Source organism: Harpia harpyja, chromosome 15, assembly GCF_026419915.1.
Source record: "Harpia harpyja isolate bHarHar1 chromosome 15, bHarHar1 primary haplotype, whole genome shotgun sequence".
Taxonomy (NCBI): Eukaryota; Metazoa; Chordata; class Aves; order Accipitriformes; family Accipitridae; genus Harpia; species Harpia harpyja.
In genome coordinates this window covers 22,174,185-22,190,549 of record NC_068954.1, presented here as the reverse complement: position 1 = coordinate 22,190,549, position 16,365 = coordinate 22,174,185, and the positions used below count along the sequence as shown (strand labels likewise).

General features: G+C 43.3%; 2 protein-coding genes across 4 annotated transcripts in view; one reads left to right on the top strand and one right to left on the bottom strand.

Annotated features, from left to right (window-relative positions):
* SH3YL1 (SH3 and SYLF domain containing 1) overlaps positions 1-3,691 on the bottom strand; it is a 53,013-nt gene extending 49,322 nt beyond the window's left edge. For both annotated transcript variants that reach the window (XM_052809195.1, XM_052809198.1), the window contains exon 1: positions 3,608-3,691. In XM_052809195.1, the coding sequence (XP_052665155.1) occupies position 3,608 (1 nt within the window). In that variant the 5' untranslated portion in view covers positions 3,609-3,691. The remainder of the gene's footprint in view (positions 1-3,607) is intronic.
* Positions 3,692-3,898: 207 nt separating this feature from the next.
* Positions 3,899-16,365, top strand: part of ACP1 (acid phosphatase 1) — a 23,349-nt gene continuing 10,882 nt past the window's right edge. The window contains exons 1-3 of one of the 2 annotated variants that reach the window (XM_052809200.1): positions 3,899-4,040; positions 14,272-14,345; positions 14,626-14,739. In XM_052809200.1, coding sequence (XP_052665160.1) covers positions 3,998-4,040; positions 14,272-14,345; positions 14,626-14,739 — 231 coding nt within the window. In that variant the 5' untranslated portion in view covers positions 3,899-3,997. Of the gene's footprint in view, positions 4,041-14,271; positions 14,346-14,456; positions 14,571-14,625; positions 14,740-16,365 lie in introns of both variants that reach the window. The other variant, XM_052809199.1, reaches the window with a different exon arrangement.

Genomic DNA, 16,365 nt, shown 5'->3' with positions numbered 1-16,365 from the left:
CTAGTGTTGACAAGCTGCCTTTTCAGATTTTACTACCGATTATGCATGCACTTCTAGACCATGGGAGCTCAATATTTTTCATATGGAATATCCATTTTGTTAATGCTAAAAAAACTCCACAACATGCAAAAGCCCCCATGCCCACAGTTTCATTGTGTGCATATTTTTTTATTACTTTTCTCAACAAAGAGGAAAAGACTTAACTAATCCAAACGCAAAGTGTATCGCTTGGTAACTTAATGGGATATCAGTCCTCAATTCCACTTCGAATTAACTATTTCCTTGAGAAAAGTCAAGGAATTAAAAAAAACCAAACACCTGTAACACACAGAGCCACCCACATTATCGAAAGCATTTGATGAGTTGGGTTCCCAGTAGTTTTTGTACAGAAGTCAGCTTGGAGGAAATTCTAATTTGAGATGCTGAATTTTCTCTCATCTCCTAGAAAGATGAACTTTCTGATGAGAGCTGGAATACATGAGGGTAAAATGATACTGACATAGGTGAACAATGCACTTCAAAGAAAAATGTGTTCCCTTTGTATATGCAAGATGTTTCAACTAGGTGATGCCTCCTTATTTCTAAGGGACTGTGGCATGTGAAGACAGTCGCTAACTGCCTGAGGCACAGCTGAATCACAGGATTTGTTCCAAAAAGCATATCAGACATCTGTTCAACTGCACTGGAGGCAGAGCAGTGGAACACCTGTAGCTAAAAGTCTCCAAAAATCCTTGTAACTTTTAGCAATTACAAGTATGCCTAAATCCCAAGTCCACAGTTCTACAACTGAGTTGTAGCCTTTGCACTAGGAGAGAGAATAAACACAAGGTGCATGGGGAAGAAATCACTCAGTTTGTACAAAGATAGTCAGAAAACAGTATTTTCAAGAATATAGAGACAGTGGTATGCTCTACAACAAGCACCAAAGGCACAGTTACCCTGGGGGTTGTCTGAGACTAACCAGTGAACTCTTCCAAGAATTTGTACTATGAGAATTGCAGGCTCTTGCTCAAAACACCACCCCACCTATCCACCCTGCCGCCCAAGCCCTGGGAAACTGTCTATCTGAAACCCTTTTAGCAAGTCTTTCATATACACTTATTGTAATATGTTTGATGTGTAAACAGTTGGTACCAAAGGGAGGTTGGGTGCTGCCCACCAAGCAAGATAAGCAGCATGACCGAAGCTAAATCAGAGCTAGGAATTCAGTTCTGCCTGTCTCTCCTCATGTTAATACAACAGTTGGTACGATACATGAAATTTAGACATGGGAGGTAAGGGGAAAATCCCAAAGGGAATCCCAACTTTGGCTTGCTAACTCTATTTTAATTGCAAAAATACACTTCAAGGCAATCCAAGCAGGTAGACAAGTACATTAACCTTTGCACAAGAAAGCTTTAACTAAAACAAAGCTGTGCTTTTCAGAAAAAAATCCTAAAAAAATCTTGTTTATCTTCTCGCCAGGGACAGAAGCATAGAGAGAGCAAAAAATGTAACAGACTACAACCCCAATGTGCACTATACAATAGCCCCATATGCTACAATGGTACATGAAAAAAATATTTGAGTACCTTAACAAAATAGACTACAGCCATTTCTTGCAGAAAATATTTAACACCTCTATCAGTAAAACTGTCACTATCATTCTGACCCTCTCATTTCCCTGTTTCATAGATGTTCCAATTCCCTATGTGCATGCATCTAATCTAAGTTACTAATTTCCACAATGAATTAATTTCTACAATTAATCACACAAGAAACATTTCTTCAAACTAAAGGGAATAAACATTTTAAAAAAGAAGTGTAAGTACTTGATATTTATTAATCAAGAGTTTGAAGAGCCCTAGTTGTACCTAAGATCTTAGATTGTCTTGTTCACAATAGTGTTTCTCTCCCACTAAGCCGTACAGCCCACTCTTCATAGCAGCCTTGCATTACAGACTCTTTTACAACAATGTAATGGATGTTTAATAAAACCCCAAAATATAGAGAGCTTTCACATCAGAAATAGTAATTCTTACTGGTGAGAAACCATGATACAAGACAAAGAACAACACTGAATTCCATTAGAGTTCATTTCAAAGGTATGAAGTTGACTAACTGAAAAAGGTACAGACTGTAATTCTCCTCCACTACTGAGGGCTGAGAACATAGAACAACCCTTAAGACAACAACCCTCCCCACTCCCCTCCCCAAGACAGGGAAACATGAAATACTTCCATCTCAAAATTAGAGCTCGGCATGTACCTACATGTAACACAGACACACACAAATACTGGATTTTATACAAACTCCAGAATGGTCTTTCAAACCACTCACTTCTATGCACAGCCTCACTCTCCTCTGACCCACAAATGCATAGAAAGGTGGTGGTGAATCTACTTCCTATATTGACACCTCAAGGCACTCCACTTGATAGAAAACAGGAGTAAAGGCACTCTACACTGCTCAGGTTATATAACATGGCAGAGCTAAAGGCAACAATTAAACAACCGACTCATCTCGCCCTTCTCTCCTTCACCAAGGCCACATCTGGTAACTGAGCAGCGCCATGGCCCCTTTCTGGCTTCACCACCTTGCACTCCTGACACCTGCAAGCAGACCTGTGCGACAGCAGAGTGCTACACTGCGTAAGGAGGGGAATGCTGGAGAGAGAATCAATCTTTCTGACTACCAACCATTTCCATTGCAAAGTAAAATAAATAGATATTAAAAAATGCAATTGCACAACTGTATTTATAAAAACAGTGACGTACGCAGGCCAGCATATGAAGTTGCATAAAAGGCTGCACGCTATTTGTTCCATTCTGCAGAAAATACGTTGTATAAGCTTTTCAGGTTATAACAGTTAGTCAGTCATTACTTTCATTTGAAAGTCACAGATCTGGCACAAAATTTAGAATCTGGCATTTTTATTTAACCTCCAAAGTGCCGCGTTTTGACTGAAAGACAAGACAAACAAGTCTTAAAAGCAACAGAGGAATCCAGTCCTGGCCACACCCGGCCACCTCGGGCCAGCGGCCAGCGTTACAAAACGCAGCCAGGTACACGGCATGTCCCAGCAGGTGAAGCCAGATACCAAAAAAAAAAAAAAAAAAAAAAAAAAAAAAAAAAAGTAGTAGTTAAGCTCTTCTGGAAAACGAAGAGTGCGTGTGCTTAACCTCACCAGCAGCCTGGTGAGGCCAACACCATATTCAACGCTTCTTGAATTTCCCCTTAGAGGATGCACCACACGCCACAACATCGGGCGAGAAGGGAAATTAATGGAGAAACTAAGCGTTGCCCGCAGTGTAAGAGCACACTCGCTTAGTTCGCGGTGACAGCCTGACCGGCTCCGGGCGCCAGACCCACGGGGCAGCAGCGGCCCGCCCAGGGCTGACGGGCCTCGCCGCGCCCCGCGCCCTCCTGGGGGGCTTCTGCACCAACGGGGGAGCCGAACGGCTCCCCCTCCCCCCCCCGCCATACCCGGGCAGCCGTCCGCCCACCCGGGAGGAGGAGGAGGAGGCGGCGGCGGGCAGGACGGAGCGGGCCGCCGCCGCCTCAGCGGGGGAAGCCCCGGCGGTTCCCCCGCTAAGGAGCCCACCTGCCCTCCCGCGGGGATACTCACTCCTGCCCGGGCCGGAGCACCCCCGCCTCGCCTCGCTTCGCTTCGCTTCGCTTCTCCTCCCGGCCGCCGCCGCACTGGGCCGCGCCGGGGCGGCCCCGCCGAGCCGCGCACCTGCCGCAGGTGAGGCGGGCGGGGCCGAGGCGGCCGCCAACCGCCTGCCTGCCTGCCTGCCGTCCCCGCGCACGCGTGCGGCGCGGCGCCGTCCCGTCCCCCCCTCCCCCAGCGCAAACACTTGTGCTTGGCAGAGTTTCACAGTTCGCCCTTTTTTCTCAAGTCAGGCAAAAACCGCAGGCGGCTGTAACGGCCGGTGCCGTAAAGCGAGGCGCAGGCGGCGCGACAGGCGGGAAGGTCCCCTTCCCGCGTGCCCTGGCTGGCCGGCCCCGACCGAAGATGGCGGCGGGCGAGGTGAAGTCGGTGCTCTTCGTGTGCCTGGGTGAGCGGGGCCGGGGGAGAGGCGGGCCCTCCTCCCGCCGCTCTTCGGTCAGGGCTGTCGGGAGGGCGGTGAGGCGAGGGCCGCTGCCGGGGGAGCGGTCCCGCCCGGCGGGGTTGCGGGTGGGCCCGTCCCGGCGGCCGCAGGCGTCCCGGCGGCCGCAGGCGTCCCGGCGGCCGCAGGCGTCCCGGCGGCCGCAGGCGTCCCGGCGGCCGCAGGCGTCCCGGCCGAGGGTGGCTCTGCGGATGTCTGCCTTCCCGGGCAGGGTGGGAGTCGTGGCCGGGAGGGGAGGCAGAAGGCGGCCTCCCTCTCCTTCCCGCTTGCCTTTGTGGTAGCTCGGGGCAACCAGTAGGCAATAACACGTGAAATCCAGCATGGGTAGAGGCGAAGGCTATGTGCGGGGCAGGCAGCCGCGCATAAACCAGCGTGGGCGCTGGGTCCAGGACCGCTGCTCCAGAGCAGCGCGGAGCGGTGGCTGTGAGTAGCCTTCCGAAACGGGCTGCTCGGGGCTTAGCTTCTCGACCAGCGGGGAGGGAATGGAGAACCCCCCCCGCCAGTCTCCCCGGCGGCACGGCGGCAGCCCGACCTCCGGGAGGCGGGTTGCGGTTCACGTTAAAAAGGGAGGAAAAACGGTGACAAGCGTGACTGAAGTTAACGGAGCAGCCTCTGTAAGAAGAGGGAAAATATGTTAGGCCTTGAAGTAAGAAAAAGAACTTGGTGGAAGGTGGAGATGGTGTTGGTCTATGAAAACATGGCCATCATGAAAAGGCTGTGACCTTTTTGAAGGGCTACCTAAATGAAAAGCTAGGAAACAATTTTTATTTTATTTTATTTTTTAAAAGGTATTCTATGTGCTTAAGATGTGCATCTCATGTCATGAGAACTCATGGAAACCAGAAGTGTAAATGAGATCAGAAAGAGTTTGGATGCTTTCCTGAAGCTTAGGACAATTGATTACTGATAAGGAAGATGATCTTCTGCATCTTCACAACCAACGAATTGCTAACCTGACTACACGGATTACAGGGCTGTGCCCCGTTTTGTACATGCTTTCTCTAAACATCTGCTTCTGAGCCCTTTGGGGGATAACAAGCTAGATGGCTCTTTTCTCTGATCTAGGAGGGCTTTTAACATTATCTGCTTCCTAGCCCTTATAATCTTACCTATGTGCTGAGAGTTGATCCCTGCCAATCCTTGGCATTTTGCCAGTTTGGTTACAAACCCATTGATTATTATGGGCGTTTTTTGCTATCTGCTCTTCTGTTGTAATAGGAGAAATGCAAATTAATTGAATAGCAAAACAAGAGTTTAGTTTTGTGAAATATGTTCTGATGTTTACCTTACAGTAAAATCAGCCCCTAATCATAATTTAGGGAAAACATCCTTCAGTAAGGGATTATCAGTTGCTGTATGTTTGGGAGCCAGTGGCCTAGACAAATGTTTTTGTATTAAAACATCTAATTAATATGCATCCTTCTTTCCAAACACTGTGTTCTAAAGGCAGTAGTAATCTTCACGAAACGATTCATATGTATGTATGGGTGATAGGTAAGCCCATGATGGTGATTTGCACTGTAACAAGTTCCTAATCCAGTTGAGTCTCTGAGGAACTGTTATTAGTAGATGATAATGTAATAATTTAGGTATGGAGTGAAATTACTAAGTTTGAGGAAAGGGCGAACAAGTCGGGACTGATGTTTAATGGGATGGATTTTTTTAAACAAATGTTGTAAATACCTTTTACATTTCCTTTTCTATGTTACTGGGTTATAAAGAAATAACCATAATGGTATGTGGCGTGTGACATAAAATCTAATTGACATGACAAAGACTTCTTTTTTTCAGTCAGATATGTACTTTTCTCAGTTAAGTTTTGAAGGCAGCTTGTTTCTTCTTCCTGCTTTAAGTTTGCTTAATTTTATTAGTCTTGAAAAGTGATGCTTATGCCTTAATAGATTTTTCCTCCTAAATTTTATTAGAAATAATACCTATGGTTATTGCTGAAAAGAGCACTAAACATATTTCTAGAACTGCATTTATCTGTAGTATTCTGTGCTGGTTAACAAAGCACATTAGTTCTGAAGTTTGCCACTTTCAGTGAGAGCTGATCGCTGAAAGTACAAGCCTTCATGAAAAAGATTTCTTTCTACATTATTTTGAAAGAAACCTATTACTGAAATATCTGTTGACTGTGTTCTTTGTTTGTAATGAGATAAGAAGATACTCATTACACAACAAAATCAATCTAGTTAATGTGCATAACTACATTAATGATAAGGGTTCCTCATCGCTGAGAAATAAATGAAGCACCCAGCAACATATGTAATTACAGTATATGAAAAAGCACTGGGCAAGAATTTTTTTTTCATTTAAGGCAAAGAAACAATTAAAACTGGAGGTGAACCAAAATGCAGTTTGCTCTTTTTACACCTATATAGTTCATCTAATTAATGGCTGAGCTCCAGAAATGAGCTTAATATGATACTGTGTTACATAAGTCAGCCTCTTTCTTTCTGATGACTTGTCCACTGTAAGATAACAAGCTGCATGGGCATCTTAGACTAGGCATCGGCTTACTGATCTCCATGTGTGGAGAAACAGTTGTAAGACAGGTGAACAATAAGCAAAGTGGTTTTGGCTGGGTCCTCAGAAACTTGATGCTTGTTGTGAAGCACTGACTATGAGTATTGCCATCAGAGATTTAGACTGCATAAAATAATTTCTAAAATGACAATTAATTATTGGGTATGAAGAAATTAGTTTACAGAGAGATTTGAGTTTCCTAGTTCAGTTGTCACAATCCATTATATGCATTTAGATATAGCTAAATACAAGGTTTCATGGGGCAAAATGCCATTTATAGCAGCAGAATTGGAAAGCAATAGGTTGGATAAGGCATTGAAGAGGTCATGGAAAACTTCTGTAATGAGGGTTCTTAGCAAGATGACAAAAAGAAATAATGCCATTTTTTGGATAAAGAAGAGAATGTTAGATAAATGTAAGGAAAGTAACTTTATTCTGTGCAGCATTGGTAAGCTAGCTGTAAGAATACAATGCCTTATTTAATCTGTGTTTCAGAATGATGCAGAAGTACTAGAGAGTTGAAAGCATGGTTGTAAAAGCGAAAATAAAAAAAATTGGAAAATAAGATTAAGAGCTACGCTTAAAAAGTGTTAAGAGATCTTGAGCCAAAATTGAGTTCTGCTTAGATATATATACACACACATATGCTAATATTTGACTTCTGAGAGAAATCCCACTGTGTGTTGGTAGTGGGGGGATGTATGGAAGTTAGATGATATCATTTAGGTAGCTATATACTTAGGTTTTTCAGATAAAGAGTGTAAGTATTAAATGAAATTGACTGTGAAGTGAAAGGCCAGGGAATCTGGACTAAAATCAGAGCCTTGAATGGTTCCTTACAAAGCTACCTGAATGCTGAGTGTGACAAGATAGACTTAACTGGAAAGATCTAGGACTCATGATGAAGTTCAGACAGGAATTTGGGTACGGAATGGAATAGTGAGTTTTAAACACTCACTTGTGAAGGGGACCTGATGGATGATGCTGTATTGGGTTTGTGTGGCAAGGTTTTGGTAGTGGGAGGGTTACAGGGGTGGCTTCTGTGAGAAGCTGCTAGAAGCTTCCCCCATGTCCGATGGAGCCAATGCCAGCTCGCCAAGGCTGAGCCCATCAGCGATGGTGGTAGTGCTTCTGGGAGAACAGATTTAAGAAGCGAAAAAACATTGCTGCACAACAGAAACTGCAGCCGGAGAGAAGACTGAGAATATGTGAGAGAAACAGCCCTGCAGACCCCCAGGTCAGTGCAGAAGGAGGGGGAGGAGGTGCTCCAGGCGCCGGAGCAGAGATTCCCCTGCAGCCCGTGGGGAAGACCACGGTGAGGCAGGCTGTCCCCCTGCAGTCCATGGAGGTCCACGGTGGAGCAGATCTCCACCTGCAGCCCAGGGAGGGCCCTACGCCGGAGCAGGTGGGTTCCCGAAGGAGGCTGTGACCCCGTGGGAGGCCCATGCTGGAGCAGGCTCCTGGCAGGACCTGTGGCCCCGTGGAGAGAGAAGCCCACGCTGGAGCAGGTTTTCTGGCAGGACTTGTGATCCCATGGGGGACTCGCGCTGGAGCAGTTCATGAAGAACTGCAGCCTGTGGAAAGCACTCACGTTGGAGAAGTCCATGGAGGACTGTCTGCTGTGGGAGGGACCCCACGGTGGAGCGGGGGACGAGTGAGGAGTCCTCCCCCTGAGGAGGAAGGAGCGGCAGAGACAACGCGTGAGGAACCGACCCCAACCCCCATTCCCCATCCCCCTGCGCCGCTGGGGGGTGTAGGTACAGAATTCAGGAGTGAAGCTGTGCCTGGGAAGAAGGGAGGGGTGGGGGAAAGGTGTTTTAGGATTTGGTTTTATTTCTCATTACCCTACTCTGGTTTGATTGGCAATAAATTAAGTTAATTTTCCCCAAGTTGAGTCTGTTTTGCCCATGATGGTAACTGGTTGAGTGATCTCTCCCTGTCCTTATCTCGACCCACGAGCCTTTTGTTGCATTTTCTTTCCCCTGTCCAGTTGAGGAGGGGGAGTGAAAGAGCAGCTTTGGTGGGCACCTAGCGTCCAGCCAGGGTCAACCCACCACAAGTGCAGATGATACTGGGAAGCATTATTACAGTGACTCAGATGAACTCACCATGCAGGGAAAGATAAGTAGAGTTGAAAGCAGGTTTTTAAATGTGAGAGGATGAAAGCTAGTAAAACTTCTGTGTATTGGGTTTGTGTGGCAAGGTCTTGATAGCGGGGGGGGGCTGCAGGGGTGGCTTCTGTGAGAAGCTGCTGGAAGCTTCCCCCATGTCCGACAGAGCCAATGCCAGCTGGCTCTGAGACGGACCTGCTGCTGGCCAGGGCCGAGCCCATCAGTGATAGTGGTAACGCCTCTGTGATGACATATTTAAGAAGGGAAAAAAGTTGCAGTGGGCACAGAAACGGCAGCTGGAGAGAGGAGTGAGAACATGTAAGAGAAACAACCCTGCAGACCCCCAGGTCAGTGAAGAAGGAGGGGGAGGAGGTGCTCCAGGCGCCGGAGCAGAGATTCCCCTGCAGCCCGTGGGGAAGACCATGGTGAGGCAGGCTGTCCCCCTGCAGCCCAGGGAGGTCCACGGTGGAGCAGATATCCACCTGCAGCCCGGGGAGGACCCCACGCCGGAGCAGGTGGGTTCCCGAAGGAGGCTGTGACCCCGTGGGAAGCCCGCGCTGGAGCAGGCTCCTGCCAGGACCTGTGGATCTGTGGAGAGAGGAGCCCATGGAGCAGGTTTTCTGGCAGGACTTGTGACCCCACAGGGGACCCACGCTGGAGCAGTGTGCTTCTGAAGGACTGCACGCCGTGGAAAGGACCCATGCTGGAGCAGTTCGTGAAGAACTGCAGCCCATGGGAAGGACCCACTTTGGAGAAGTTCGTGGAGGACTGTCTCCCGTGGGTGGGACTCCACACTGGAGCAGGGGAAGAGTGTTGATGAGTTCTGCCCCTGAGGAGGATGAAGCAGCAGAGACAGCATGTGATGAACTGACCATAACCCCCATTCCCCATCCCGCTGTGCTGCGGGAGGTGGGGGGTAGGTAGAGAATCCGGGAGTGAAGCTGTGCCCGGGAAGAAGGGAGGGGTGGAGGGAAGGTGTTTTAAGATTTGGTTTTATTTCTTATTACCTTACTCTGGTTTGATTGGCAATAAATTAAGTTAATTTTCCCCAAGTTGAGTCTATTTTGCCCATGATGGTAATTGGTTGAGTGATCTCTCCCTGTCGTTATCTCGACCCACGAGCCCTTTGTTATATTTTCTCTCCCCTGTCCAGTTGAGGAGGGGGAGTGATAGAACGGCTTTGGTGGGCGCCTGGCGTCCAGCCAGGGTCAACTTACCACATTCTGTTACAAGCAGACAGAAAAACAAAGGAAGAAGATAAAAGCATTTGTCTGCATTTGGGGAAGGTCTGAAAGAGTGAGAGAGCTGAATAAGGAACAATGAAGATACAAAAATGATTGAGAGAATAGATGATTAGATCAGTATTACCTAGAGATGAGCTATGGGCCTGAGGATGAAATGGATTCAAGTTGTCTTTCCTGTCAGTAATGCAGAGACTGGAGTAAGAACTCAAAAAATTAAGCATTGGTGAGAAAATGTGATTCCATAAAAGTGATCAGCAAATGGTTCCTGTACTGATTCTGCGATTGAAATTTAAGTCTCTTATCCTTGAATCATCATATTTGGAGATGTTTGTAGGATTTATTTCGATGGACGGACTGTGTCTGGGTACCTTGGGTACTAGTTTTTTATGATTGAAAATGTTACTACAACTTTAAGAGCTTGAAATTTTAAAAAGAAGGGAGAAGATGGAGATTCAGAGAACTCTAGTACTGTTATCTTCTACATAAAAAGAGCATGATCAGATCAGTCAGAAATACAACAAAGCAGAAAGGAACACCAGAGGAGGATAGGTAGCAAAGATAAGGTGTTGGTAACATTTAAGGAAAATATGGTTCCAGTCCAAGGAGGAAGGTAATCTCCCTATTAATCTTTTTGTGAGATTTCCCCCTTCATTCCCCAATTGTGGCTGTCAATCCATAACTCAGGAAATACTGTGCATCTGTTAGGAACCTCAACAAAGCCTGGAAAGACAGATGTGGGATGTAAAAATGGATAGAAATTATCATGGGAAAGGGACAATGACTGGAAAACAAGGATGGAAGTTTGCATATGTCAGTGAGATGAGATCAGGCTTTACATTAATGATGAGATGAATGATAACAGTTGCAAGGAGTAGCATGGGTAAACTGAGTTGGTTAGGATGAAAATAATATTGCAGAGTATGTGGAGAAAAGAGTTTCTATTAAGTCAGTTCTGGGATTCTGTCCATAGTCCCCAAGAATAGATTTGAATGGTGATTGCAGTTCCGTAATACCATTAATACCTCCGGTAATATCTGGAATGTGTCATCGTGGAAGACATTAATTTTTAAGTCAGAGCAACAGAGAAAGAGAGGGAATGGACAAATTAGAAGTAGGGGATTATGATCGCAAATTTGATACTCGTGAAGGAGTCAAATGTGATTGTAGAAGTTATCTCAGGTTATTTTCAAAAGAGCTAAGTATTTCAGACTTTTTTTTTTTCTTTTATAAAACAAGTTGGTAAAATCTTTTCCTGCAGTGTGGTCTGTGGTTTTATTTGTCAGTATTCAAGAAAAATAAATTCATATTAGAACAAGTGCAGAGCTGGCTTAACTGGAGTGATTAGATAAGGGTCAGTTCATTTCATGAGCAGACTGAGAGCTTGGTTTGTTTAGTTTAGCACAGCTATGCTTGACAAGGGTTCTGTATCTGTTGAAGGAAAGAAAGGTTTTTAAGATAGAGAGTGATGTTAACCAAGATCAGATGAGCATAGACTTCCAAGAATAAAGTGGGAACTGGAAGGTTTCAAGCTGCCACAGGAAATGAGTATCTGGAATAGCCTTTTAAGATAGATGGTGCTTTTTAAAAGAGAGCTGGATGTGTTTTTAAGAGAAGTGATGCTGTATATGCCTGCAGTATCAAAGGATTGGGCTCACTGATTATGAAGGTTCTTTTCTGTCTTACGCTGTATGTTATCATGTTCCCTCTGTTTCCTATTAAAATTCCATTGTTTATTGCCCAACTGGCTTACTCAATTAAAGAAGTGAGATTTATTTTTTAAATTTATTAGCATATTCTTTAACATTTTTATAATTAATAAGCCCTAACCTGTTTTCTCACTTACTTTATAAATAAAACCAACTTTTTGGTGCTTTATTTTTCTTCCAAGACCAATTTAGTTTCTCTGCTTGTAATAAACTAGTTCAAACAAAGGAAATGTATGCTTTCTCCTGGGAGAAGATCTACTGCTATCAAAATTCACTTAATGTTTCAGCAACATGAATTTCTCAATGGTTAGCCACGTCCTTTAGTGATTTGATGTTATCTCAAACTTTGACAGCAAATTTGTATTACTTCAGTGGTTCACTTCCCACTTTGGTTTTTTTTTTTATAGTTGGTATGATTGACAGGAAGTTACTAAATGCCCAGATCATAGTAGCTTCTTTCTCTTTAGCAGTGAAGTACCTACCTTGATATTTTGTTTGAAAATATAGGCATGAAAATGAGGCTAAGTGCTTGATCTGAAAATTTCTTTTTGCTGCTGGAAATTTAGCTTTGTTCATGGGCATTCCATTTTTTTTCTGTTTGAGATTTGGAAATAATTTAATCAGTAGTAGAAGAGTGATTTATTTAAAGGTATAGAAATGAGTGTTGCCATTTGTGATATTTTATACTTATCTGCTCAAAAGTCAGAGATAGCAAAGTCATACATTCTCTTTGATGGAAATGAACATTTGTTTGTATGATTTATTGTGCATCTGGGTGACATATCAAATACTGTGAATATCCATCTAGTTACTCAGAATTTCTGAAGGATGAAAAGGTAGAAAGAATTAAAATAATAGTTGAATAGACTTTTTATTGTTGTTGAGACATTTCATTCTTTTTCAAAGAATATGTATTTTTGCATGTATGTTTGAGAGGTCTACCTTAGATGGTTAACTTAGTTACATCTTCAGCAGTGGAGCAAAAATGCTGTAGATCCATTATTTCTAGTTTTTAACAGGGCACTATTTCATTGTTGAAATAGGTTCTTATTGAAAATAAGGTCAGATCAAGTGGCTAGAGCAATTGGAGGCCACTGGAAGGGAAGACAGATTACATATTTATATAATTAAGTACCTTAACTGTTGGCTGATTGGCAGCACTTCAGCTTTGCATTCAGTTATGTTTTGTTCCTAATCCTCCATTTTTGGACCAAAAAAAATTGGCAAATTTATTTTCCTGAGGTGTTTTTAGAGCTTGTGTAATTGATTTCTCTTGGGGGGGTTGGAATTGGTATCTGGAAGCTGCTCTTGAGGAGGGCTCAGTTTGACCTGCAGTGACTTCACTTCAGTGGTCAGGAGCTTTTCTACTACAGGTTGTTCAGCCATTTCACTACATGGATTCCACAGTGGTGGTGGCTGTGTTTTGGAATTGTCCAAAAGTTTTTGTTAACAAGTAGGTAGTAATGTAAATACTGCAGGCAAATATTCATGATTCTCCAGTAAAGCGTTAGTTGAAATTTGCCGGTGTGTAGGAAGATTTGAAGATAAAGACGATTTGCTGCCATATAAATTCTGTAATTTTGCCTGATCTTTTGTGATCATGGATTCTTTGTGGAGGGGAAGAAAATAGCAATGTGCTTACACAATATTCCTCCTATTTATTTTAATAAGTTATATTTTCATATAATGATATGCATTTCAAGAGACTGATGGATAGTATAGAATCATAGAATGATTTGGGTGGGAAAGGACCTTCAAAGACCATCTAGTCCAACCCCCATGCCGTGGGCAGGGACACCTTCCACTAGACCAGGTTGCTCAAATCCCCATCCAGCCTGACCTTGAACACTTCCAGGGGTGGGGCAGCCACAACATCTCTCGGCAACCTGTTCCAGTGCCTCACCACCCTCATCGTAACAAAATTTCTTTCTTATGTCCAATATAAATGTAACCTCTTTCAGTTTAAAACCGTTGCCCCTTGTCCTGTCACTACAGCCCCCTTTATATATAGAAGAGCCACAATAAGATCTCCCCAGTCCTTCTCCAGGCTGCGCAACTCCAATTCTCAGTCAGAGGTGTTCCAGCCCTCTGACCATTTTTGTGGCCCTCCTCTGGACCCACTCTAACAGGTCCATGTCTTTCTTGTGCTGGGGACCCTAGAGCTGGATGCAGTACTCTGGGTGGGCTCTCACTTGAGCGGAGAAGAGGGGCTGAATCACCTCCCTTGACCTACTGGTCACGTGTCTTTTGATGCAGCCCAAGACACAATTGGTTTTCTGGGCTGCAAGTGCATGCTGCCAGCTCATATCCAATTTTTCACCCACCGATATCCCCAAGTCCTTCTACGCAGGGCTGCTCTCAATCCCTTCATCCCCCAGCCTGTATTGATACTGGAGATTGCCTCAACCCAGGTGCAGGACTCTGGGTTTCCACCCTTGCAGAATCTCTTGGGTTATAATAACATAAGCAATCCGCGTTCTACCTAAGTAAATAAAAATCTTTAATCTGGTCTGTGCTGACAAATCCACACAATTACTGATTTTTTGTTTTAAATCATCTGAAATTTCACTTTAATCTCCTGTTTCTATAGGAAACATTTGTCGCTCTCCAATAGCTGAAGCAGTTTTTAGAAAACTTGTAACTGATGAAAAAGTTGAAAATAAGGTAAGCTATTTATTTCTGTTCCTGCCTAAGAAATAACTGTCTCATAGTCAGTTAGTAGAAATATAAGCAGCGAGAAAGGAAACATAAAAATATAAATTTGTTTTTCTGTAGTGGAGGATAGACAGTGCAGCGACATCTGCCTATGAAATAGGAAGCCCTCCTGACTATCGAGGACAGACTTGCATGAAGAAGCATGGCATTACCATGAATCATATTGCGAGGCAGGTACTGTACTTTAATTTCCTTTAAATGTGTGTATGTATTTGTTTTGTTGTTACAGTGGATGACAGACAGTGCTGCTGTTTCAGACTGGAACGTGGGGCGCTCCCCAGATGCAAGGGCTTTAAGCTGTCTAAGAAATCATGGCATTGAGACAGCACACAAAGCACGGCAGGTAGAAGAGAGTATATTTTTCTTTTGTATTCATACCCATGCTTTGTTTAGCCCTAACCATTACAGTCACAGAAGTCATTTGACTAATGCATGTTAAGCATCAGGTAATAACTACTATGTGCAGTTTTTCAAAGGACTCCAAAGTGGCCTAACTCTTCTAGTTGAGGTCAGTGAGTTTCTTGTTACTAAGCTTCATTGGAAGTATGACTAGGAAGCATTGGAGCAGTTTCTGCATTATAGAAAAATCCTACTTTCAAATGTTTAGTATTTTGGGCAGTTTTCTGAAACATTTTTTTAATGCTTTTTAAAAATGGACTTACTCTAGTAATCTGTGATGCTTCTTTCAGCAAGGAATTGTATTTTTATTTAGCAGGTCCAAAAAGAAGTAGAATACCTGTTCATCCATCACAAAAAGCTTCTACTCTTACATGAAGATCTTTTAAAAAAATATAGAGTGCTAAATTAGAATGAAAGCACTCAAACCCAAGATTAGTAGCACAGTTACTTCAAAGGAAAACGTACCCTTGAAACATTCTTAAGTCAAAGACAGGTTTGTCACTTTGTGAAATCTTCTAAGTTTTACCAAAACTCATCTCAGTTTTCATTAACAAAAGAACGTGTATTTACATCCTGCATTCCAGAGAGATCGGAAATAAATGTGTCTGCATCTATTAAAATCATTCAGACACTCAAATAAATGCACATAACTTACTTCAGTTAGCTATTCTCTGGACATAAGATATTCCTTTAGGGCTTGACCTTTACTTAGCTTGAGTTTATGCTACTAGTTCTTGTACTGACAGAAAGATCAGGTAGTCTTGTTACTATCTTCCATTTCTGTTCCCTTCAGAATTTTACTAGACCTTGCTCAGGTCATATTTACTTTCTTCACTTTCAAAGACTACATGTTTAGTTTTTTAACTTTTTAAAATAAATTCCCTCAATTAGTCAATTGCCCTCTGCCAACCTCTCCTGACGCTAATCTCCATTATATAATAAAACAAACAGGATTGAGCACAACATTGTTTTAGATTTTTCAATATTTTACTGTTAGAATAATTACTAGAAAAGGTCTGTTGTGATCTTTTCCTGTTACAAGTTCTGGATTTACTATTCATCAGTGCTTACAAACAGCATTATCATTGTACAAGCTAAATGGTACTGAAACTAATCAGTCAGTGTTTCAGTCGCAGTAGTGTAACATGCTGGTATTCTTAAAAGATAAGCCTTGGAAACTTGAGAACTGTTCTTGGGTATTTACTGGAGTGGTTTATGAGCAGCTAAACTAAAGCAAAGCATCCAAAACCAGTTGTTCCTCTGCCTTGAAACAAATCTATATAGCCTTCTTTGGCAGAGGGAGAATGAAAACACTTTAATGAAGACATTTGCTTATACATTCTGACAAATTAAGAGATTTTTAAAGCAGAAGAGCCTAAAATGTTACATGTACAGGGAGAGAAAATTAACAAGAATGAGACAATAAAATGGAAGACTAACAGGATGAAAATTTGTCTAAAACATTCCAGTACAAACAGTTTCTTTTATAAAGAAAATTTTCAAATCCTTGAACTACAGGTAACTCTTCATTTTGCACTGAATGTTAACTATGTAACTCCAGTTTTTTTCA